General features: G+C 41.7%; 3 protein-coding genes across 6 annotated transcripts in view; 1 reads left to right on the top strand and 2 right to left on the bottom strand.

Annotated features, from left to right (window-relative positions):
• APBA2 (amyloid beta precursor protein binding family A member 2) overlaps positions 1-7,434 on the bottom strand; it is a 73,415-nt gene extending 65,981 nt beyond the window's left edge. For 2 of the 4 annotated variants that reach the window (XM_056500256.1, XM_056500260.1), the window contains exon 1: positions 7,196-7,434. The gene's annotated coding sequence lies outside the window, so the exon portion shown is untranslated. Of the gene's footprint in view, positions 1-6,717; positions 6,919-7,195 lie in introns of those variants that run through there. The other 2 variants (XM_056500259.1, XM_056500261.1) reach the window with 2 other exon arrangements.
• Positions 7,435-10,154: 2,720 nt separating this feature from the next.
• MCEE (methylmalonyl-CoA epimerase) lies at positions 10,155-15,766 on the bottom strand. The gene is made up of 3 exons (XM_056500255.1): positions 15,599-15,766; positions 11,804-12,144; positions 10,155-10,347 (listed from the first exon to the last, which is right to left on the bottom strand). Exons 1-3 carry the CDS (start codon positions 15,627-15,629, stop codon positions 10,195-10,197), a joined length of 525 nt encoding a protein of 174 aa, XP_056356230.1. The 5' UTR covers positions 15,630-15,766; the 3' UTR covers positions 10,155-10,194.
• Positions 15,767-16,535: 769 nt separating this feature from the next.
• MPHOSPH10 (M-phase phosphoprotein 10) lies at positions 16,536-24,438 on the top strand. Its single transcript, XM_056500254.1, has 11 exons — positions 16,536-17,793; positions 18,289-18,940; positions 19,721-19,878; positions 20,274-20,445; positions 20,726-20,867; positions 21,150-21,217; positions 21,886-22,023; positions 22,230-22,340; positions 22,580-22,687; positions 23,207-23,437; positions 24,233-24,438. Exons 1-11 carry the CDS (start codon positions 17,465-17,467, stop codon positions 24,380-24,382), a joined length of 2,259 nt encoding a protein of 752 aa, XP_056356229.1. The 5' UTR covers positions 16,536-17,464; the 3' UTR covers positions 24,383-24,438.
• Positions 24,439-25,096: the final 658 nt, after the last annotated feature.

Below are 25,096 nucleotides of genomic sequence, written 5' to 3'. Positions count from 1 at the left end.
CTTTAAAAACAAATATAGATATATGCACAGAAAGGAAAGCAATACTGTTGCAAAGGTATAGTAGTACTGTAATATATAATTCCCCTCCATTTTCCCCCCAAACCATTATGTGTTAGTTGGGGGGTCAGTTATAATGCATGCAAACTGAATAATAAATGGAGGACAGAGACCAAATTAAACACATGCTGTACAGATTGTTTATTATCACTGCAGATAGGTGTGGAATCGATGTGGAAAAACTTTGAGGTGGTCTCTTTCCAGGTACTGAAAACAACCAGTATCACAACAGATATCTTTTACTTGGTGAAAACTGAGACTTCCACCTGTCACCGAAAATATAAAGAAAATCCCTTAATTATTAAAAAAAAAAAAAAACAAAATCACAAAATCCAATCAGCCAAATCAAAAACTAAGCAAACAAAAAAACTCACACCAACCCAACTGACTTAAAGGCACAATCCTGATACTACACAGGTATTTTCACAACCAATAAAGCAAGTAGTCAATCAGAAATGAAGAATTCTGCCACCAACAACCTTCATAACCCTGGAATCAGCAATACAATGCAAATCACTATTTACTAGGAAGCAAACCCTTCCAGTGCTCATTTTATGTCCCTAATGCAGAACTGAGCATGGGATTTCTAGTCACCAACAGAATTCCTTCCCTTTCATTCATCTAGTATGCAACAGCTCTTATCTCCTGGGCCATAACATGTCAAATACTTCTACATAATTAAAGCCACACTGATTGACTGGCTAAGAATATCACAGGGATAAGTTTCTTTTTAAAGCTGCCTTGTCTCTAATCAGAGTTGTCTTCCAGTAACACGAGATTTTTGTGCCTAAAGGACATTTTATATATATCTACACACAATTATATAGAAATAATGTTCCTTTCTCCTCCATAATACAAGAAAATGCCATACTCTGATTTCTTTTTGTCGTGTTAAATTGGAGGGGACCAAAGATGGCAAGAGGCACTTAGTAAGGTAGGCCAAATGCATATTTTTTTATATATGGAAACCATAATCAATATTCCCCCTTTGATATAAACCTTTATTGCACTCCCAAACAGAATCTTTCCATAATTCATTGACTCATGTATATCTTAGATTTGTTGTGATAGTGGAGTTTATTTTAGGAAAGAAAAATATTTGGATGCCAAAAAACTATGAACAAGTTGGCAATGAGGCTTATGTCTTGTCAGGTTATTTTATATTTTAATGTACTGTTAACAGTTCATCTTTTTTTAATAGAAATCTAAGGGCAAATTTAAATATCAAGGCAAACAATCTGGTAGCATGGCAACAATGTGCTATGCTGCATAGTAAGAATTTGGAATCATGCAAGTCTGCTTCTTTCCTATACTGGATCATTTTATAAGAGCAGAAGTATTTCAGTTCTTTGTGTAACTGCCTTCATGATTAATCATCTATTAGTAGCTGTAGCAGTCTTTGAAACTCAAGATAGCACAGCAAACCTGAAACCTGGTACCAGTCAAAGTGGCCATCCTTACCAGACACAAAAGCTGCAGATTAGAAGAACAAAAAAAACCCAAAACACCCCAAACAAACAAACAAACAAACAAAATGCAGATGTTTAGTAACAGTGTTTAATACAAGACTTCATTCCCAGGAGAGAGATTTGGTATGGATTTGAGGAGCATAGCAGCTCTGAAGCAATCTTGCTTCTGCATGAAAAACAGGCAATTCCATCTCCATACACTCCCCCTGATGTGTTGAAAAGGCACCTCTCAGCTTTCAGAGTATGAGTCTTGACTCCTATTTTAAGATTTGACTAAACCAAAAGGGTACACTTGCCCTTGCACTGAAATAATTTTTTGTAGTAGCTTGTATTCTTGATTCTAAAGAGCAACATCAGTTTATTGATACCATTTCACTCTTGGCACCGTGCAAGCCTCATTCTCTTCAATTAATACAGTAACTCAGGCATATTTTACCATGGTATTGGAGCAGGAAAAGGCAAAGTTAACTAACACTTCTGACCTTGAAGGGCACACTGTGTGACACAGCCTACTCAAGCACCTTTGTGTCTAGTGAACAAAAGCAGTAAGGATGTGGATAGAATTGTGGAAATATAATTTTCATAGTTCTTCACATAAAGATCAGCTGTGTTTGGCATTCGCTGTTCAGGTTCAGTGAAGTTCTTCTGAAAAGTTCTTATAATACCTGGCATTTTCAACTCCAGGGGTCAAATCTAGGCCTGCATCCTCCCAGAACACTCATGGCCAGTGTTACAGAGCTATTATTTGGGTTGTGAGCTGTTGGTTGCTGGTTTTGTACATTTAACATAGAAAGAAGTAAGTGTGCCTGCTATGAACTTATTATGAATTCTTAAATAAATTGAACCTCTGCACTCAGTTGAAAGACTTTTAAATCTGTTTTTACACTTAATCTTCACTAAATTAATAATTAAAATAAAACTTACACTACATTTTCAAGGGTCAGACCCTGTGACCCTTTAACACAAAGGCAGAATACATACACAAGAAAAACTTGCAAGGTCAGGTCTCTCTTGGAGAATATTTCAGAAATAAAAAGCATTTCACTTCAAAAACTTTTCAGAGTTACTGTACAACTGACTTGGGAAGAGGAACTTATGCAAAGGCTGTAGCTGAGAAGTGCATCTGTGAAGCGGATCTCTCAGAAAGTAAAGGGAATCTGGAAATAATGCAAATTGGTGATACGCTCACAAATATTCCTAATATCAATGCACAAAACAAAGTCCAAAAATTCCATTCAATCAATAGAATGGAAATACTCAAGCTGCCTTTCAAGTAACAAAGCAATAAAAATTTCTATGTGGCTGAACCCTCATTATTACGCCTGTAACTAGGAAGGCTATTTTCTGAAGGAAATTTCATCCTAATAATTCAAACCAGGCAACTATCCCAAGATATTCCTCATGCAGCTCCCACTGGAAGCCTGGGTTGGTGTCAGTGGATGTTTGTATTGCAGAAGTACTACTATTTGAAAATCCTTATCTAGACTGCAAACCTCACATTGGTTATAACTGACACATTTTGTATACCTGTTTGCCAACTTTCCTCTTCATTTCCTTCTATTTCAAAGGAAAATGATCCCTTCATGCATGAGTATACTTCAGAATATGCATCTCCAGCAGTATTTCATGTAACCTTGTCATTGGAGAGCAATGACACTTTTTCCTCGTCATCCCCACCTACAGGGCTTCTAGTTCTTCCTCTTTAGCTTAGGTGGAAGCACCTATTAATCCCAGAGTTTTCCACACCAGTCTTTGCTCAGCTCTAACTTACTCCTCTTGAAGTGCAAATCACCTTCCTCTGCTGCAGCATGTAAATGAAGACAGTAAGTACTGCAACAAAAAAAGGAAAGCAATGTCATGTACTCGAGTGACAGTGCATTTACCTACCAGCATCAGAAACAAACAGCTCAATCCATACTTTTTTTTTTTTTTTTATCAGCTGTGCAAAGACTTCCTTCCAAAAAATAGTACTGTTAGCCAAGACCTAAGTTCAGACAAAACTGAGAATTCAAATGGAAGTCCTTCTCATGGGTGCCATGACAAAGCTTCAGTGGTGCATGTTCAGCTCCTGCAGACAGCAAAGCCTAAAGGACTTCACCAATCACATGGTGCTGTCTTGAGCTGCTTTTCATGCAGCTCTCATGGGTCCTCAGGGGGAAAAAAAAACAACAAAAAAACCCCAACATATACATATAATATTCTTCCCAGTAGACTAAAAGCATTTGCAAATACTTATAATGAGCATCTGACCCAGCAACTGCAGGTTTGAGTATCTAAAAACCAGCGTATTCTGATTCTGCTTTCAGCTCTTCCTCTTAACTTGTGAAGTGCATGTGACTGCATCTTTATTTTCTCTAGATGTAACAACTACCATTACATATGTTGCACAAATGTTGCAAATCTTTAATTGCCTCTTAGTGCCAAAAGATACAAGCTCTTGCTTGGAAGTAGTGTGCATTTCTTTATGTTTATTTCAAGCAAATACCTCTTCCTTGGGAGGCTTATAGTAAGGTATTAGTTCATATTAATGTAATGTACTGTTTTACATATAAAAGGTTAATGTATCATACTGATGCTGTATTCCATCTTTACTGAGATGAACAGATGAGTCCTAGAATGGAAACTCTAAATCTTTCTTTAAAAATCTGACTTCTGGAAACGTGTCTGCTTCTTGTATCATGTACAGTTAGGCACAAACAGAATCATAACACTTCAGGTTGTTAAGAACATCAGCAATCTCTTGTCCAACATTCCCTTGATGTCCTGGCTGCACTGTTGTCCATACAGACCAGGATGCTCCTGGCTTTGTTGCCAGGGGACCTGGCTGGTTTCTGTCCAGTTTGCTGTTCACCAGGACCTCTGGGTCTTTTTGGAAGATCTGCTCCTTCGCCTTTACCACTGCTATGCTTAAAGCATGAAATAATTCCCTTGTTTATTTAAACACAGATTACAAGGGAAATTGATATATGAAGTCTGCAGAAGCACCTAACCCTGATGTGTTTAAAGGCTACAACCAAGATTTATTCTGAACAAAACCAGAATCCTCCATGACTCTCTGGGAGATGGTAGCTTGGAACTGGTCACTTTCTCTAATTTCTCCACCATCAGCACAGGAATATTAACTGAAAGATGTTTAAACTGCGTTATTTTCACAAATTACTTCTTAGCAAATATTCTTGTCATAACAGCTGGAGAGATGGTAATATTATGCTTCTCAAAGTGGTTTTTCATGTTCACAGCCTTAAGCAAAGGTCACTTTTTAAACACCTAGCTTGTTTGAATTCATGTCCAGTCCCCAACCTGAACTGCATTAATCAAGTAATTGCACAAAACATGTTTTTCGAGATTCCTCCTTAGGACTACAATACTTTGACCAAAAGAGCTGAGCAGCCACAGCCTTTGCAAGAGGCCATACTATCAGAGGATCAAGAGGGAGCAATAATGTAGCTGCTGATGCATTTTTAAAAATAGCTTCAGAAATTTCCAAGTGCAGATAAGGGCTAAGCTATCAGAGAATTTAGAAACTCTGACAATCAGGTTTTATAAGGACAGTTCTGCAGTACAAAATCCTGTGAGCCCAAAACGGACTAAGGACAGTGGCTTTGACTTCAGCAGTTTAGCTCTCACAAAACAACTGCAAGAAAATAAAAAAAAAAAAAACACTTTCATCTTGTCTGTCCCATATGGAGAAGAACCAATACAAAACAATGATAAATTCCCATCTTATGCTTTAACACAAGTGTCAATCTTCGCTTCTCAAACTCATAACCTGCACATAGTGTTTTATCTTGAGTGACAATAAGGACTTAAATTCCTCCCCTTTAAAACTATGCTGCATTAGAAACACTGTGGCTTACACAGAATCACAAAAAACCATGACAGTAGTTGTTTCTCTTTTTCAATTCTACTCATTACTTAATGAGGGGTTCTTGGGTGACAAGCATAATAGAGAAATACCTTTTCTGCAAAAAGATTTCCCAGCCCCTCCTAGGGTGGCCTTGGCCATGTAATGCGACTGAAAACACTACTTGCATTTTTCAAACTGGTCACAGTAATTTCAGACTTTTCTTAAACATCACTGCAATGCACATTATCTCTGTACTATGCACATTGTATCATCCTTGTCTTTATTTAAATTTATTTTCCTGTACGTCCTCACTAATGTGCAACAATCACCAAAACGACACTGAGGATGCAAGCACATAAATCTGAAAGCACGGAATGCCAGCTGAGGCAAAATAAGGCAGTCTTTGACTTTCCAAGATGCAGCTCTAAATGCAGTATTCCATTCCTTTCCCCCACCCCCATCCCTTTTGTTATGGCAATACAAGGCACCACACACACACATTCAAAAAACCGTTCAATAAGAGGCAAACATACCATGCTATAATATCTCATGCTGCTTATCCCAGCAAAAAATCAGGTATTCTTAATTAAGCACCCTTTCCCCTCCAGATCTCATGATGAAGGGAAGGGGAAAAGAGCGGATCAAAGGCTCTGATCGGTTTCCTACAGTGGAGGCATGAAATCAGAACCAGATATAAACTCCGAACGGTGCTCCATTACAGGAGGGCTCCTCTCGCATTTCTTTTCATTCTTATGAAGACACACGGACCTCAGCCTCCCGCGCTCGCACAAAGCGCGGACACGACGCGGATGCCGCTCGGCCGGTCCCGCCGTCCCGGCGCGGGGGCTGAGGCGGCCGGGCCGGGCCGGGCTGGGCTCGGAGCTCGCAGCGCCCCGGGGGAGCCGAGCGGAGCCGCAGCCCGGCCCGGGGGATCGCCGCCGCTTCTCCCTCGCCGGGCGGGGGGCGGCGGAGCCTCCCCGGGCGCGGCGGGGACCAGCGGGCGTGCGGAGCCCCCGGTGCCAGAGCCCCGCCGTGCCGCAGGGGCTCCCCTTCCCCTCAGCTCCCGTCCGCCTGCGGGCAGCTCGGTTGCCAGGGGATGGGGATGAAGATGGGGCGAGGCGGAGGCAGCCGCTCGCACGGAGAGCAGCGCCCAGCCCCGATCCGAGGGGAGCACCGTCCGTGCCGGCGCGGGGAGGGGGCCCGCCCGGGACTGCCCGCTCCCCTGAGAAGACCCGCGGGATGCTGCCGCCCCACCCCGACGGAGCCGTCGATGCCGGCGACCACCCCGGCCGGCGGTCGGTCGGTCGGTCGGTCAGCCCCCCACCCCGCGGCCCCGGTCCTTACTGCGGTGCGGCGGCGGAGCCGGTCCCGGGCGCAGGGGCAGCCGCAGCCGCTCTTTTGTGTGGCTGCTGAGCGCCGCACACCGCGGCGGGCCCGCCCGGGAACCTGCCTGCGCCAGCGCCCAGGAACCTGCATGGCGCATAGCGCCCGCGCCGCCTCACGGCCGGGGGGAGCGGGGGGCTGCCCGGCCCCGCACTGCACAGCACGGCCCGGGGGGAGCGGGGGGCGGCCCCGCACCGCACGGCCCGGGGGGAGCGGGGGGCGGCCCCGCACCGCACCGCACAGCCCGGCCCGGGGGGAGCGGGGGGCGGCCCCGCACCGCACGGCCGATGGGGAGCGGGGGGCGGCCCGGCCCCGCACCGCACCGCACGGCCCGGGGGGAGCGGGGGGCGGCCCCGCACCGCACGGCCCATGGGGAGCGGGGGGCGGCCCGGCCCCGCACCGCACCGCACGGCCCGGGGCATCGGCGGAAAGCGCTCACCTGCCCGCGATCCGCCTCCACACCGGCCGGGCACTGCGCCAGCTCCGCCTGTGCCACACTGTCAGTGCGGTCCAGCGACAGGACGAGGAGCAATGGCTATTAACTGAAGCACAAGTTTCACCTCAGCGTGAGGGAGAACTTCACATGGAGGGTGGCAGCGCACTGGAAGAGCTGCCCAGGGAGGGTGTGGCGCCTCCCTCTCTGAAGAGATTCGGAGCCCGCCTGGACGCGTTCCGTGTGCCCGGCTGCAGGTGACCCTGCCGCCCAGCCCGAGCAGCTCTCTGGTTCGGGGACTGAGGCGAGCAGGCCGCAGCCCCGGCCCCAAATCCGCTCCCGGCCCCCGGAGCAGCAGCTGCGGACAGCGATGTGTGCGGCACGCATCCCGCTGTGAACCCGGCACGGCCACTCGCCATCCCCGGGACCTGCTCTGCCGCCGGCCCCAAGGGGAGGGTGCTTTCAGTGAGTGTCCGCAGCATCTCTCTGTGAATCACACTCCTGAATGCCGTGCAATCCTGTTAGGTAATGGCCTCACCTTTCCCTGCTGCTTGAGGTGCTCCAGTGCAACAAAAACACCAAAAGTTTGAACATTACGGCAGAAAACTGCACTGGACTCAGTCACATCCCATCATACAGCCAGATTTACAAGAACAAGAGAACAAATCATGATTATTGTTCCTTTGTGCAAATAATACAGAGATCCACCCCTAAAGTTTAGAAATGTATGATTCAATGTGTACTATTCAAAAGCCCACTGAAGGAGGGTTTCTCCAAGAACACATCTTATGGTGAATGATAAACACAGTTGGTTCCTCAGGCCTTTTATTAGAAACCTCTAGATCTTTCTAGGGCAGCTAAGTGATAGTGACTATTTTGTATATAAAGAAACACATATCTTAGGGCAATTATGACAGGGTTTGCTCATAATTATGCAAATTTGAGACAGTAGCTAATCTTTCCCACAATAGAAAAAATGAAAAGCTGTCCTAATGTAATGATACTGCATTGCAATTAGCTAGGTATCAGTGTTTACTGCAATAGCTGAGTGCTCAGTGCGGTCTGTGTTTATTTGCCCTGGGGTAGCTATACCCCAGGTGTTCGTATCAAGGCACACTCCATGAACATACAAAGGCCCTTAATGGAAACACCATTTTGTGTGGGGATGCTTTTAATTTAGTTATTAAGATTCTCCATTTGCTACTAAGAGGTTATTTTCTATGGTTTTCTATGGTGACTTTTCCCAGCAGTCCCCTTCTACATCCCAATTACTTGACTGAATTTGGTTTTCTTTTGAAGACACTAAAAACTCAAAACATTATCCAAACTGTAACACATGTACATTTTACACAGAATTGCAACATATCTGCAGATATAATCTGTAGACAGGTTGTTTAAACATTTGGCAAATAATGTTTTAATTCATATTATTAATTCTCAAAATTGTTAACTTGATGAAACAACCTCATATACATAATTGAGTCTCACTTTATCAACATACCTGTTGCAGTTGCCAAGACAGACATACCTGGCACCATCACCAGTCCCTTATTAAAAACCTTTCATGCCTTCTCAGGCAACTCCACACAGCACTGACTCCTCCTCATCTTCAGTCTGCAAGCTCCCTTCTTCCTTCTGCATGATCAGCTAACCCCAGCCTGTCCCTTACCCAACCACCCAACCCTGTCTGACCCTCACAGAGAATCTTACCCTGCCAGTCCCTTGCATGACTGCATGTTCCTTCCTGCTCACATCACAGCCAGCAGACTCAAACTGCAGCAGACCCTGGTTCTCTAACTCTTAGCCAGCTAATCCACTCTTTTATAACACCCATCCTCATTGAACAGGCAAGGCTGTTTCCACTCCTCAACAACTAGTACAGTTGTAATTCATTGAGGAAAATTGCCTTCTGGACTGTCCTTACAAACCATCTTCCCACACATACCAAGAGCAGTATTTCCAGCCCAATAGGGCAGGTATGTTCTTTTTGAAGGTACTGAAGCTGAAAGTATTCTACCACAATTGACCTCTCAAAGATTTCAGAGGTCTCAAAGGGAGTAGAATGCTTTTTTTAAGATTTTTTAAATTTAAGTTTCTAGCAATCATTCTCCCTCCATGTCATTTTGGAGACAGTAATTCAGACAGATGGTTATTATAGAAAATAATGTGTTGGTAAGTGTTTCTGCAAAGGAAAACTGTATTTGTAAAGTAAGTGAAGAGGTTAATTGCTGCTTGTTCATCTCTTCAAAATGTCCTTCTATGGAGAAAGTTTGGGAAAAAATTTTCAAAAACCCTAAAAATAAAAAATCTAAAATGCTACAAGTGCATTACGGTCTGAAATATATGTCAGGCAAGTAATTTCCATGTTCTCTTCTTGCATGGTCTGCACATCCACAAAGTTCATAAAAAAACTAAATGATGATTTATGCATTGTAACTTCCTTGGCAGTAATGGTTATGTCAAGAAAAACTTAATTTACTGATTGCAGACACCCATACAACAAAATATAGATTTTTTAATTGCATGAACCAATCACTGTGAAGCACAGTGATGAATGGTGAAAAGAGAAAACACAGTGTTTGTTTTCCTTCACTTCTAAAGAAAATGTCTAAGCTATATTGTTGTCACTGAGAAGTGGGTCTCTGCTCTGAAATGTAGAGCAAAATAATGCAGCTTGACCTGGAAACTTTACAGTTTCTGTGGCTACAGAAGTAAAATCATGCTGCAAACCGGCAACTAAAGAAAAATTACTATGGTACATATGTAACTTAGCTGATGTGTTTGTGTTTAGAGAATTCAAAAAATTCCAGCATATTAATTCTGAAAATCAGATCAGCAACAACAACAAAGACCTGAATCTGTAGCACTATTTCAGTGCTTAAAAGCTGTACTTCATCCGTGGGAACTACAATGAACTTGTAGAGACTGAATACCACATCAATATTCCCAGCACCACCTCAGGAACTTCACAACTCTTCTATTGTTTTATTTATGAATATTGCAGCTCAGGCTTGCTCAAGCTCCACAAGGACTCCATGGCAATCTTTAGGGTGAAGAAAAATCACAGGTTTGCCATGTGCACCTATTTTTGGCTCTTCACTCAATATTCGTATCTTTTTTTTCTTCAGTTCTGTCATAGCTGCTTTTATGTCATCAACCTAATAAAAAAGATACAGTTCACAAAATTAACATATTGCACTGTCTTATGCAGATTTTACATTTAGGAGCATTTAAAACATCTAATCTTAAAAATAAAAATACTACAGAAGTTTGCATTTGTTATTTGAAGATTTTATAAAACACCCTTTAAACAGATTGTGCTATATTTAAGAAATTAATAAACCAAAAATCACTCATGCACAAAGAACATTGATTATTTTTGGTGTTACTTTATAAGGACTCCATAAATAATCTAAATTCTGCATTACTTTTACTAGGAAGATTATATTGCTTTCCAGCTCTCAATAACTAAAGAAAAATACCTCCCTTTATAAGTGATGACAGAGCACTGATTCATTAAATGCTGCTGAAAAGGGAGGGCAGTGGGCAGAAGGTAGAAGTCCCTTTTAGATTTATGTATTCTCCTTCTGATTAGGTTATGATTCATAAAGTTTCCTAAAGAAAAAAGCTTTGAATAATCAAAAATATATCCAGACATGGTCTTCCTATTGAACTTAACTATAATAATAGCCATTAATATAGTATTTCAGTACTGTTTCCTACTGAAATATGTAATTAGCAAAAACATGCCTATACTGTACACTCTGAAGTTCTGATGATGTCATGTCATCCAATTAAATTTGAATTTTCCTAAAACTTAAATGCATTCATTAAATGAAACAATAATATTAATACTCTGTTTAAAAAATTCAATAATCAATAATCAATAAAGACCTAGAATGAAAATAATATCATTGCTATTTTTCAAGACCAAGGTGTCTGGACATAATTTGGTGAATAAACGCTCCAAATGCCATTGTAGGGAAGAAGGAAATTCCTAGTTTTAATTTAGAGGAACAGACATCATCTAATTCCTACTCATTTGCAGCAGTTTTGTTCATGAATATTCCAAACTCACTACAGTTCTTCCTACACACAACTACCAGTCTACAAAACAAAAATTAATGACTGTCAAATTATCTAAACTAGAAAGGCCACATGTGCCATGGCCCCCTCCAGATTCTTTCCCTGAGCAGAAAAGCCACAGCAGCTGCTGCTCTTGTCCTGCAGAGATGGCCTGAAGAGGAACTGAGTCTGGGCTCAGCTGGAATGAACTCCTGCATCCCCAAGGCTGAGTGAAGTAAACACTGGAGAGCCTTTGGGTGCATCCATATTAGGAGAGTACTAGGCTTGGATTCCTCTCTCACTCTACTGTGTCCAGCACGGTTTTCACTGCAGATATTAAATTGTAACTGGTCAGGAATAATTTAATTTCTTCTTAAAATACCTTTTTTGAAACAAGTTCCTATCAAAACATCTATTTAAATTTTCCTTTGCATAACAGAGAAGAAATATGTAAGCCTTATATGTTAGTTCTTGACAGAGGTCAAAACTATTAAAATATGCATACTTGAATATATCTATCTTATGACATGAAATATTGTGTGAAAATACCTCAATACAGATATGATGCATTCCTCCAGTCTTGTTTTTTTGCAGGAAGCTTGCGATGGGACTTTTCTCTCCTAAAGGATGTAGAAGTTCCAGCTTGGTATTTCCCAGCTCCACAAAAACAGTGTAGACACCATGTTCAGGAAGAGCAACAGTCTCACTCACCTGGGCTCCTAACACATCTTTATACAAGGACTGAGCTTTCTCCAGATCAGGCACTGCAATTGCCACGTGATTAAGTCGGCCCAGTTTCCACAAACAGCTTGGAATGTTTTGTGAAAAGGACTTTGATGATGATAGAGTTCGTACTGTGGGAGCTAAAGTCTGCAATCTGCTAAGAAGCCCTGAAAAAAAAATATGAATAGCACTGACACAATGCTTTTGAGAAGTCTCAGTGCCTGCTCTTTCCCCTATAAAGGCCTGCAGAGCTGCCAAGTCATTGGCACATCCTTGGGCAATGCTCAGGGTAGACTGAGGGCAAGGAAACAGTTACTCTATTTTCAGACTAAGTAAATATTCAAAAGTATTAAAAAAATAATAAATAAAAACCCAAAGCAGACTCAAATTCGGTGTAAATCCTTACATATGCCTGTTGAAAAGAGGAAAATGACCAATTGTAAAGGTCAACTGTACAATGCGTTTAAAAGTGACTTTTGAAATTTTCAGAACTTCTTACAAAATAGAGAAATAAATAAGGATATACCTATACATCTCAAAATTATAGCAAACAAACAAAAAGATCACGAAGAAAAAGAAAGCTATAAAATGGGGGTACTTACAAATTAATTACATTTAAAATTAATCTGTCAGTACTAGAATCTAGAGGTGTTGGGGGTGGGGAGAAATTGTGATAGTATCAGTTCTGGAACCAAAATTAGAATTAGATTAAAGGAGATATTCACAAAAGCCACATTTTAATTCCATGCCAGTTTGCTTTATGCCAAGTCAGAGCTTCATTGCCTCAAGGCCAAGTTAGAGATATCTTAGCATTTTGAGAGTCTTTGAGGCATTCTTTGCTTCAAAGTCACAAATGTGCTATTTTGCTAAGAGATTGTGCCAATGATGCACTGAGATTCTGGATGCTCTGCAACACACTGAGAACAGATAGCCTGGCTGGCTCTTGGTACTCTGTAAGGTCAGTAATAGCTGTAATTAATTATATCAGCTATGCTTTACTGTATGTAACTGAGAACCACCATTCCACAGGACTTCAAGATTCTACAGCTACCTGTTAATTTTTCCTCAAAAAGATAACTGATAAATCCTTAAACCTAAGCCTTTCTGAGCATGGTGCTGTGATGGAGGAAGAAATGTTTGCATGTATTTGACATTAAAATTACAACATGCAATGTGCATATTAGCATGGACTTAGTATCACAGAAGTCTATTCACAATCTTTTGATGATACTAAATCAACATCCTACATTAAGTATTTCCAGAAACTTGTCCAGTGCTACAAACAACTGCCCTGCAGTATTTCTTGCCAGGTTTTCACACAGTCCATCCTGTTATCTCCTTCATCACAGCCAGAAGTTCTGGACAATTCTTTCACTTGTTATCTTTAGGCAATCATACTGGTAAAGGATAGCAACTGTTTTTCAACTTTTTACATGTTTAAGAAAATCTCCTAGAAACTTTCACACGCAGAAAAATTCTTGTTTTTCAAATGTCTGTGCAGCAACTATTTTGCAGGAACACTTGCCATGTCAATGCAGCTGAATCAGGGCGAACCAAGTGAGGTAGCAGTACTGTGCAATGCCTAAAATGCACGAGGTACACACATGCAGGAACTAGGTGGCATGATTAAAGGCATGATAATTAACTAGAGTTTTACAGTTAACCAGAGTAAATACATGTGTTCCAAAAATTAACAACCCTCCTCCCAACATCTGCTATACAGTCTTTCCTGCCCACCTAAGCTTCTACTGAATTAGCTCCATTTTGTACTGTAATTTCTTAAGACATTATTCAATTCTTGCTGAAATGTGAGATATTTTTCCACTTGGAGGAAGACAGTATTCTCTAAATAAAAAAATCCTTTGAAAGAGAAGGATCCCTTGCTATGTAATTTATTATGTTTTCCAGAGCCTTTTACTCTTTTATTCTTTCTTACAAATATTAACAGACTGCAGTTCAATAGAAATACTACTAATGTACATCTTTTTTTCAAGCAGTCTGTACTAATGAAAAGGAAAGGATTTTCCCATTCTTTTACATATGACATCTATAATTGTTGCTGCACTTCACACAGGGCATATAACTACATAGTTATTGTAATTTAATTAGTATTTTTTCTATTTCAAGTAAATTGACAAAGACACAGACTGTTACTCAGCTATTTGAGAAACACTAGAAAAAATAATAGAAAATGCTCTTTCTTCTGGGTTCTGCCCAGAAATGTTTGATTTCTTGGGTATTTCCTGGGAAGGCAGTAGATTGAAAAAGTGAAGTATATTCCTAGGATTCTTGCAAAGTCAAAGATACTTAAATGCTCACTCATATAAGCATTTATTCTATGAAGTCTTGTGAATTTATCCTAGCTCTAGTCAGATGAATACAGAGTAATAATTTAAATTCCATTATTGAATTGACTGAGATTAAATAAAAAGCATTTGTTTTTTTCTTGTCTTACCTACATTAGTAACTATATGGATTACTTAAAATTCTAATCTTCTTCTAACCAATAATCAAAAAATGGCCCTGCAGTGAAAAAGAAAGGTTTTCAGCAAACTTTAGATTGAATCCCCATCACTTCTGTATTTCCAGGAAAGAAACACTTGTATTTATTTATGTATTTATACATGATGTATTTATACAACATAAAACTTGTTCTATGGTATATAACCTTCTTCAGCTTCATTTGAAGAGTATTTTTAAATTTATCTATTTGGGGGTCATTCTACTGATGGTTGACTGATCTACTAGTAGTATGCACATCAGAGTTTAAATATACAGTTGTACCAAGTAAGGGTTTCATTCTTTAACCGAGCAGATTATGAAGTAACAAGTCTGAAGAACCCAATAAACTGAGATTCTCACTCTTCTAATGTTTATTTATAGGCTTGTTTGTTGCTTCTGATGTGGAGCAGTGTTCACTGACTTATAGTGTGGTCATTCTTAAATTCCAGAAATTTCAAGGTGGTGTGAGCATCTTGGGAACTCTGGAAGCCAACTAGGATCTGCTCTGTGCCGGACAAGGCTTTTGGGAATCAGATGGGCTCCACAGCTCACGGAAACTTAATCTTCGTGTGCTGCAGCTCTGATTCCTTCCATCAAAGTACAGTCATACAAAGGGATTTTCATTCCCAATATCCTATAGATCGACCACTGACAGCACCGAGCCTCTCATTCACTTTTCTCCTGGTCTGTGGCTACCAAATAAAATGGTGTGGTTTAGGTACTGTGAGTTTAACCTACCCTACCAGAGTGAGCACTACAGGTTGTTATCATCAACGGGAAATTATTTTGAATTTGACCTCCAAACCACACCTCAAAAAAGACAAGCTCCTCCTCGCGCCTTAAGTTTGGAGTTTGCTCTGTAAGTTTACCATATGCCAGCTGATGTCAGTTGTTAATGTGCCCGTCAGTTGGATCGGAGACCTTGTTTTCATTTACAGTAGTTTCGTTCGGCCTGTGAGTCTCTCACGGGGACATCCGGCGGAGTGGAGCAGGCACCGAGACCCGCGGCCGCCCCGTGCCGGCCCCGCCGCCCGCGTCCCCGCCGCCCTTCCCTCCGGCCTTCTGGCCGCGGCCCCGCGCTCCCGCCCGCGCTCCCGCCCGCGCTCCCGCCCGCGTTACCGGCCGCTCCGCGCCTCAGCACCGCCGCCATCTCAGCGGGCAGCACCGCCCTCCCCGGCCCCGCTCCGTGCGGGCCCGGCGCCAGCGCGGCGTGCCGGCAGCGCTGTGTCACGGCGAGGGGCCGTGCCCGGCAGCACAACGCGCCATTGGAGCTGCACGACGCGCCTGCTGCGGGAGGCGGCCGTGCCTCCCGGGACCGTGCCCTCCCACAGAATCACTTAGGTTGGAAAAGACCTCCGAGATCATCGAGTCCAAACTATGACTGAACGTGACCTAGTCAACTGATCCAGAGCTATAAGTGCCACATCCAGACTTCCCTTAAACACCTCGTGGAACAGTACCTCCACCACCTCCCTAAGCAGCCCATTCAAGTATCTAATCACCCTTTCTGTGCAGAAATTTCTTCTGATGTCCAACCTAAATGTCCCCTGGTGTAGCTTGAGGCCATGCCCTCTTGTCCTGTTGCTGTTGCCTGGGCGAAGAGACCAACCCTCACCTGGCTACACCCTCCTGGGAGTTCTAGGGGGCAATAAGGTCACCCCAAGACTCCTTTAGTGCAGGCTGAGGCACCCCAGCTCCCTCAGTCACCTCTCATCTGACTTGTGCTCCAGTTGCTTTTCCAATTCTGTTGCCATTCTCTGGCAATGTCTCAATGTCCCTCCCGATTCGAGAGGCCCAGAACTCAAGGTGGCCTTACCAGTGTGGAATACAGGGGAAGAATCACTTCCCTGGTCCTGCTGGCCATAGAGCCTGATAGAGGCCAGGACCCCATGAAGCATTGCACCAGAGAGACTCAGGATAGCAAGCAGGCTGTCTGCTGATGCTGCACTCTTGTTGTGTCAGGCATAGCACACTGCAAGTTGCTGAGATATAGCCTAAATAGATAACTAGCTCAAATCTGATTATATGTGGTTAAAAGCGCAGATTAAAATCAGCGGTCAAAATGTGTATTTGAAAGTCCCAATATATGACACTTTAGATTTCCAGCCCAGGATGTGTTTCTGAGAGAATTGCAGTACAGGTCACAGTCACAGCTCTGCTGGCTGGGCCCTGCTCCATACCACGGTTTTTGGAGTGTGCAGAGTGACAGTGAGGGAACGCAGAAATGGCATTGCAGGCATTCTTTTCTCTGCACTGAAAAAACTTCAGTTGTTGGTAGGAAGGAAACATGAAAGCAGAAGAGGCAGAAGCAGTATTGAAGTTAAAAGGTTAGTCACAGTTTTGAATCAAGTTGCAGAACGGCTGTGTGGGTGGCTGGAAACACAAGGGTCTGTGGGTGCAGGGCTTAATCTGACTTTAAAATAAATACTTTAAGGAAACTACATGATGTAAAAGGGGAGCTGAAGAGCACTGGGCAGTCTTGTGCTGATGGTGAAGGGGTATGTGTGTGCGCCTCGTTAGCCAGATAAGATGGGGTGTTTTGCCCACAGAATCAGCTGGAAATGTATGGTTCCAAAACAGCCCTTGTATCTAGGTCAGGGACTCAAAACTGTGAGGTAAGATGACTGTAGCTTCACTATATTTAGAGCACGTTTCCCAGTGCTGATGCACATCCCAGTCTACAGCAACACCGCAGCAGCCATTTCGGGCACGACTGCCATACCCTGCTTGGAGTTCTGGGAGAACAAGGCGCCTCTAACAGAGGGCTGGGCCAGGAGGCGGGAATGGAATGGTTCGGCTCATGAGGCAGGAATGGTTCGGCTCATGAGGCAGGATGGTTCGGCTCATGAGGCAGGAATGGTTCGGTTCATGAGGCGGGAATGGGTCGGTTCATGAGGCGGGAATGGTTCGGCTCATGAGGCGGGAAGTGCTCGGTTCAGGAGGCGGGAATGGTTCGGTTCAGGACGCGGAAATAGCTCTCGGTTTATGAAGAGGGGATGGCTCGGCTCCGGAGGCGGGGATGGTTCGGTTCAGGAGGCGGGAATGGTTCGGTTCATGAAGAGGGGATGGCTCGGCTCCGGAGGCGGGGCGGGCAGTGTCCGCCGGCGGAAGCGCTGTGTGCGGAACCGCTGTGCGCGGAACCCTGGCGGCGGCCGCGGGAGCCGGCCGGGCCGCACGCCGCGCCGCTCGGCGGAGGCGGGGCCGGTGCCCACGTGTGTGTGCGGGGCCATGGCGGCGGGGCCGGGGATCCCGGGCATCCAGACGTGCCTCAGGGTGGCGGGAGCGGCGGCGGCGCGCCCCGAGTGCTTCCTCAGGTACCGCGGGACGGCGGGGGGAGGCACTGGCAGCCCTAGAGAAAAACCTGGAGGAGACTAGCCAGGTGTAAAAGTTGGAGTGAGGCGGTGGAGAAAGGTAGTTACCTCTGTGAAACCTGGAGTCTGGCTCTTGGACCATTGGGGTGTTTAGTGCTTACTGTTCACTTCCCCAAAATGTCTGGAGTGCTTAAATAAGATCAACATATTGTAAGATGCAGCTGTAGGAATCTGCGATTTTCTGTCCAGCTGCTGCTTCATACACGCAGAGTAATAAAGCTGAAAGGACTAAGCATTTTTTTTTCTTTTTTTTTTTTTTTTTTTCTATGAATGTGTAGTAGCAGTACTCCAAGAGATGTGTGGAAAGTTAAGTCACAGTAACTAATAGCAGTAACTATTGGAAGGTGCTGTTCTGCAGCACCGGAGTACCAAGCAGATACAAGAGCAGCGTGTGATTGACTTAATGGAAAGTGTTAAGTTTTATTTTTCTGCTCTTAGTGTGCAGGATGGACTGGCTGCCGACTTTAGAGCAATGACAAAGACTCTCTACGATTTGAATAAAGGCAGTAACATAGTTCGTGGGGGCCCTCTAAAAGAGCTGGTGATAGAAAATTTTGACGAAGAACAGATTTGGCAGCAACTAGAGCTCCAGAACAATGCAGTTCTCGACTTCTTCAAGAAATCCATTGCAAAGGATGCCGAGGATGAAGATCTTTGCCTCCTCTCAGACCAGGAAGAGGATGGCTCTGATGCAGAGACCAGCAGTGACAAGGAGTTGGAAGACAACATAATGGAAGATGAAACTGAACAGATTAATGTTCATACAAAAGACAAAGATAAAACTAAAGCTAAAGAAAAGCAAAGTAAACTCAGCAAAAGCTTAATGCAGAAGTACAGTGATGAGGATTCTGATATTGACTTTGATATTGAAGCACTGGAGCAACAAGCTAAAACAGCCAAGGAAACCACATTAAGAAAAAAGGGAAGAAAATCTGTAGTGGATGACAAGTTTTTCAAGCTAGCTGAGATGGAAACTTTTTTAGAACATGCAGAGAAGGAAGACAAGGAAGAAGAAGATGATGATGATATTAATTATTTTGAAGACATTATCTCAGATGATGAGGAAGACTCTGAAGAAGCTAAAGTCAAAGTAAGAATATCAGTAAAATAATTTTGTGATATCTCTTTTCCTTTAAATCAAAATCTGATATCTGTTAGGATGACATAAAATGTTTAACTCTGTGTAGGAACTGCCAGGTTACATTTGTTTAGGTGACTAATGATTACTTCTGAAGCTTTGACAATAAATATCTGGTAAGAAAATTTGCTGGTGTAGAAGGACATAGCATCCTGCTATTCCAGTCTCTCCTTACATGGGCCTTGGGCTTTTCCATAAATAAAGGAAGAAAATCAGGGAAATCAGGAAATCAGAGACCTTAAAAAGCTACAGAATAGGTGACCCAGCAAATAAAAAGTATTTGTCACTCAGCATCTGGCAAGTAGAGATCACTAAGGTGGCTGATGCAGAGCAAAGGGCTTTTTTTCCAGGGATATAGCCTTGTAATTCTGATACAACTTAAACTGATGAGTAATTGATTCAAAAATAAGTATTTTATTATTTAATATTACCAGATATTCTCACTAGCAAGTAAGAAATATACTCAGGGAATTAGTGTGCATTCCAACAAGGATTTGGCAAAATTTACAGCTCCTTGACTTCTGGTAGAGAACTGTAAATACCAGGAAAGAAATCAGTTTTACTATGATGCTCTACCAGAAGTTAATGCATCACTAACCTGAATTACTGTTACACAAGTGGTGCTGTTCCTCAGGCACTAAAGACTTTAAAAGACAGGATGCCCTTTGATTTCTGTCAGTCTTAACAGCTGTGGTTGTTGTTTGTTTTTTTCTTTCCCTCTCACTTTTTTAGCCAATTAAAAGTTCTAGAGATATGACATATGAAGATTTCTTTGATTCAGTTGATGATGATGATGGTGATGATGATTTAGTAGCTAATGATGCTGAAAAGGATCAGGAAGAGGAAGCAGACAGCGCTATTGAAGAGCAAAATGAAGAAAGCATGTCTGAGTAAGTAAAATGCAGGTAAAATGTCCTCATAATTTTAAAAGTAAAGCAGAAAATACTGAGAATGCCATGCTCACTTTAGTCATAGTTTGCCATTCTCAGTTAACTGTTGTATGTTCATGGTTTGCATTATCACCTTATGTAAAATCAGCTTATTTAAATTTTTAAAATATTGGTCCTTGATCTTTATTTGAATAAAGCATTTAAGAGTTTTTCAAAGTTTGTTTATTATCCAGAAGTTTCCCTAGTGTCCTCTACCTTTAGGGGGGTCTTTGAGACCTGTTGTAAACTGGTCTATAAGTTGGGTGTAACAGGTAAACATCTAAGGGCTGAAATATCTTCATGTGAAAAATTATAAAGGTTTCTCAACTTCTCTTTCATATTAAATGTTGTTGCAGGTTTGAGGATATGGATGAAATGGTGGAGCACATGAGAAGTAAAGAAGCTTCTAAAAAAGTAACTTTTAGTTTGCCAGATGACAGTGAAACAGAACATGTAATTGAAGAGCAATTAGAGAAGGACATCAGTCCCAGTGAAATAAAGTCATCATTTGAGAAGAGACAGGAAAAGGTGATTTTGGTTTGGTTTTCCTTGGGTTTTGTCCATATTTTATTTGGCTAGTACTTCAAAGCAGTGGCAGTTTTGTTGTTTTTTAACTGGTTGTGTCATTTGTTCAGAGTCCAGCAAATACAAAAGGAGTATTTAAAATTTAAGGAAAACACGTGGTTTATCTACATAGATACATCTGCAATCATATATTCTCTCACATACCCAAAATAAGTATTAATTTCTCGCTGTGAGTTTATGACTGAGCTCTATTTTAAACTTCCTAGGGCATTGTGTTTTTCAGATGAGCAAAAAAATAAAAAGCTTGGAAGATGCATTGCTAGAGGAGAAACCTTGGCAGCTTAAAGGAGAAGTGACTGGACAGAAGCGGCCTGAGAACAGCCTTTTGGAAGAAACAGTCCTTTTTGACCATGCAGTCCGAATGGGTAAGGTGGGGGACTGTGAGGTTGTGCATTTTCACAGTGGAAACTACAGAAATTATAACTTTTTTTGTTAGTTTTTCATTTACCTGAAAGTTCATAATCTTGGTAATTTATCAGTCTTACATAATATGACTTACTTTTACTTATATTTACTTATTTCACCTTCAATTGCTTTATTTTTGTGAAGATTTTACTTTCTTTTTCTGTAGTTTATTCTTTACAGAACAAGAACTATTTCTTGCTGGATAAACATAAATCTTAAAATTCTTTGCTTTTTTCTTTCAGCACCTGTGATCACAGAAGAAACTACTTTTCAGCTTGAAGATATCATTAAACAGAGAATACTGGATGAGGTTAATATTATCTTACCTGTTCCTCCTTACATTGTTCATAGACTTGATTCACAGGGCACATTCTAAGGATGGGTTTGAAGCATTTCCAATGTTAGGCGTAGAATTGTCTTAATTTCTGCAACTGGTTATTTTATTCTTTTGTCTTGATGAACATGTCTTTAGATTTCTAAGGAGCCCTATTTTTATATCCCTGTTATACACTAAGTTTTGGTGCACTTCAAAACATGAGTGTGTGCAGATAAAACTGTAAGGAGTTTATTTGGAATATAAAGCCTGCCTGTAAGTGTTGGCTGTTACCATAACTAGTGCTCTGAGCATTCTGAACACTGACCAAAACTGAGTTGTTCGCTTCATTTTGCTTCAAAGCCACTGATAGAAAATTTATATCTCACGGACTGTTGAGCCTTACTGTTCATTAAATTTAAAAAGGTGGAGAAGAGCTTGTAACTTGTTAGTTTTTGCCTTCATTCAGTAAAGCCAAGGACACAAATAGAGCTATAACTTTCATTACTTTTTTTTTAATGAAAGTGTGAAATTCGATGAGTCCTGAGAAGCTGCAGGCATAAGCTAGTTAATGTGCCAGATAAATAATTGAAAAATATTCTAAAAAAGATGTAGCTGGTACTTGACTGAAGTTGCATTTGGTCATTACTTTATGACTTTCTCAGGCATGGGATGATGTAGTACCAAAAGAAAAACCCAAAGAGGAAGCTTCTGAGTACAAGAAGCGGATCAGTTTGGATCATGAGAAGAGTAAGCTGAGTCTTGCTGAAATCTACGAGCAAGAATACATGAAACTTCACCAGGTAACACAAACAGTGCCTTTCCTTTGGGTTTGGAGTTCATGCCATGTACTCTTGTGTGTTTATTTATACACCTTCAAAGTGGAAGTAATTTAGTCTTTCTCTGAGTGTTCACCAGTGAAATGGCTCTGAATTGTGTTGTTACCAGTCTTGCTAAAGTAAAATAGCCTTATGAATGGTGTTGCAGTTACATTGCATTTTTAATGCAGCAAAAGACTGAAGAGGAAGAAAATCCTGAACACAAAGAAATTCAGGAAATGATGGATTCACTCTTCCAGAAGCTGGATGCACTTTGTAATTTCCACTTCACACCCAAACCAGTAAGTAAATAAGTTTAATAAAGTTGGGGGCTTTCTCCCTTTCTTTTTAACTGGATACTTTAAAATATATTCCAGAAATTGAAAGCAAAGTAAACACTGGTGTTTACTGAGCTCATTCTTATTTTATATTACATGCACTGTGATTGCCTCTAAAACAAACCCAAATACTTGTGATCTTCAGTTGTCTGTCAGCTGCTGAGATGCTGTGCTCAGTCCTGAATGTGTCTCCTCATTTCTAGCCGGTGCCAGAAGTCAAAATCGTTTCGAACCTTCCAGCTATAAGTATGGAAGAAGTAGCACCAGTTGCTGTTAGTGATGCTGCTCTCTTAGCACCAGAGGAGATCAAGGTAAACATAAAATGGCATAAGGATTGGGAGGGAATCTCCGTGGTTTATAGAAGGATGTGTCTGCCAGATCAGTGGGAATTCTGCCCTTCCCATCCTGGTGGGTGGTTCCTCACCTTGTGGACTTTTTTTGCTTAGAATTTTAGCATTTGTGGTTGTTGGGAGGTTTGGGGGGCTGTTATTTTCAGTTTTTTGGGGTTTTTTTGCTAACTGGGGAAAGAGTAAATTTTATTTGGCTCAAGTAGGCCATAATGTTATGCTTTGTTTTTGATCATGACTGTTATGTGATGGTCATTGTTGTCCCAACATTTATAGGGGTATTGAGAGGGGGAAAGCTAAATGACACTGGAGCAGAGCAATTAGCATGTCCTGGATCAGTTGTACAAATCTCATTTCCCAGCTTTTGTCTGGTTTTGGCCTTTGCCTTATCCTGAGCTGGCACTTGAAATAATGGAAATGCTGAGACAGAATTGAGTTCTGTGAAGTGAGCCTTGTCTTTTGCACTGTTATGGATCTATTTAGAAAAAGAACAAAGCTGGTGATGTGAAAACAGATGCAGAAAAGACTCCCACAGACAAAAAACGAGAACTAAGAAGGAAAAAGCTCCGTAAACGTATGAGGCGAAGGGAAAAGGAGAAACGTGAAAAGCTTCTTGAGAAGATGAAACCAGAACAAGGCACAAAACTTAGCAAAAAAGCTGCTGTAGCAAAATTAAAAAGGCTTACCAAAGAAGGCAAAGCATCTCTGCTCAAGGTAAGACTAAAATCCCAAGGACAGATGATTTTTAGCTAGAGGAAAGGAAACTTTATCCCAAAGAATTACAAGTATGAGGTTGGAAAAATATGAAAAATGTATGATACTTTTATATAGAGTAATTGTTTGTTCATCAGGCAGAAATAATTTTGTGTGAGGTGCTACTTTTCTGTTTATTTCGAAGTTCACAAGGTGATGTACCTGCAAATACTAAGACATGTTCTTTATTGACTGCATTTAAGCCATTCCACTTCATCAAGTGGGACTACTTGAATGCATATTTCTATGTTCTGTATAAGCTTTGGGTAACTTACTCCTATTTAACTTTGTCGTTATTGGGGAGCCTTCCCTGTAAGCTCGAGATTGATATTGTTTTGAATCCTATAAAAACAGTAAACTTGTGCACCACTTATGATGCCTTTTAAAAAAAACTTTGTAATTTTGAAGTATTAGAAACTAATAGGAGAAATAACTTAATGACTTCCAGATGTTTGTACTTACCTTTTCAGAAGGCAAGTAGAACACAAAATGCAGATACCCAGTTGTAGTTCATGATATGCAAGGACCTGTTGTTGATGCCTGCTCTTACCTATCATGCTAATTGCTACCTAGGAAGAGGATGTAATCTTTATTTCTTTAGATATCAGGAATGGAAATAAAAAAATAATATCCTTTGAAAATCAGTTACCACATCTTTTTAAAGTCAAGTACCATTATGCTTGAGTAACTAGTAAGTAATATAATGGTACTGTTTGTACGTTTCTTGGTTATAACAAATGTTTTGTCCAATGACAGGATGAAGGTAAAGACAAGGCCTTGAAATCATCCCAGGCCTTCTTTTCTCAGCTACAAGATCAAGTGAGAATGCAAATCAAAGATGCCACCAAATTAAAGAAGAAACAGAAGAAGGAGAAAGCAATCTCTGTTCAAAAACTGAAGTTGTAATTTACCTTTTTTATATGTTGCATCTTGTATATATTAAATTTTTTCTCCAAATTTGAGTGGGTTTTATTCTGTGATGATCTTTAAAATACTTCCTGAATTTCTGAGGTGATGTTTAGAAGGTTTTTTTGTAGATTTTACTCTTTATTTTCTACCACAGAACTTTGATTTATTCCAAAAAGAAAGATTCTTGGTGTGGGCAGATGCATAATGGTTTAAAATACTTGACATGTGCTATGACTGTACAGTCTCTTTAATCTATGGCCCAGAGTTTGTATCTGCTGTTGTAATAGCTCTGGATGTATAGCAGGAGAAAATGCATTTACTGAAGAACTTAAGATCTATCTAGGCATTCAAATTATAGGAATTATATGTTGAAATTGTGGGTGGCATAGAGGGAGTGCACAAAAGATTTTTAAGCCTGTGGTAACCCAGAGCCAGGAAATGGCATCTTTGAACTTAGAATGAGTCCAGGAATGGTTCGGGTTGGAAGGGACCTCAGTCAGGCTCAAGCAGGGTCATCCCAGAGCAATGGCACAGGACTGTTGTGGAGTACTGCAGTGACAGACTCCACACACACAGCTCTCTGGGCAGCTGCTCAGTGCTCAGTCACAGTAAAGCAGCTCTCCCTCGTGTCCCGGTTCGTGCCCTTGGCCGCAGCGCTGTCCCACCGCACCGAGCAGAGCCTGCTCCCTCCTCTGGCCCCTCCCTGCACAC

Source organism: Oenanthe melanoleuca, chromosome 10, assembly GCF_029582105.1.
Source record: "Oenanthe melanoleuca isolate GR-GAL-2019-014 chromosome 10, OMel1.0, whole genome shotgun sequence".
Taxonomy (NCBI): Eukaryota; Metazoa; Chordata; class Aves; order Passeriformes; family Muscicapidae; genus Oenanthe; species Oenanthe melanoleuca.
Note: the sequence above shows the minus strand (reverse complement) of the source record. Positions and strands in the feature narration are given on the sequence as shown.

Excerpts from the sequence above, each read along its gene's own strand:
- MCEE (XM_056500255.1), bottom strand. The coding sequence starts at position 15,629 with ATGGCGGCGGTGCTGAGGCGCGGAGCGGCCG. Across the intron at positions 12,145-15,598 it reads GCTGAGGCGCGGAGCGGCCG|GGCTTCTTAGCAGATTGCAG; the intron begins GTAACGCGGGCG and ends TTTTTTTTTCAG. Across the intron at positions 10,348-11,803 it reads TGCATCATATCTGTATTGAG|GTTGATGACATAAAAGCAGC; the intron begins GTATTTTCACAC and ends CTTTTTTATTAG.
- MPHOSPH10 (XM_056500254.1), top strand. The coding sequence starts at position 17,465 with ATGAAGAGGGGATGGCTCGGCTCCGGAGGCGGGGATGGTTCGGTTCAG. Across the intron at positions 20,868-21,149 it reads TGACCATGCAGTCCGAATGG|CACCTGTGATCACAGAAGAA; the intron begins GTAAGGTGGGGG and ends TTTTTCTTTCAG. Across the intron at positions 22,341-22,579 it reads TCCACTTCACACCCAAACCA|CCGGTGCCAGAAGTCAAAAT; the intron begins GTAAGTAAATAA and ends CCTCATTTCTAG.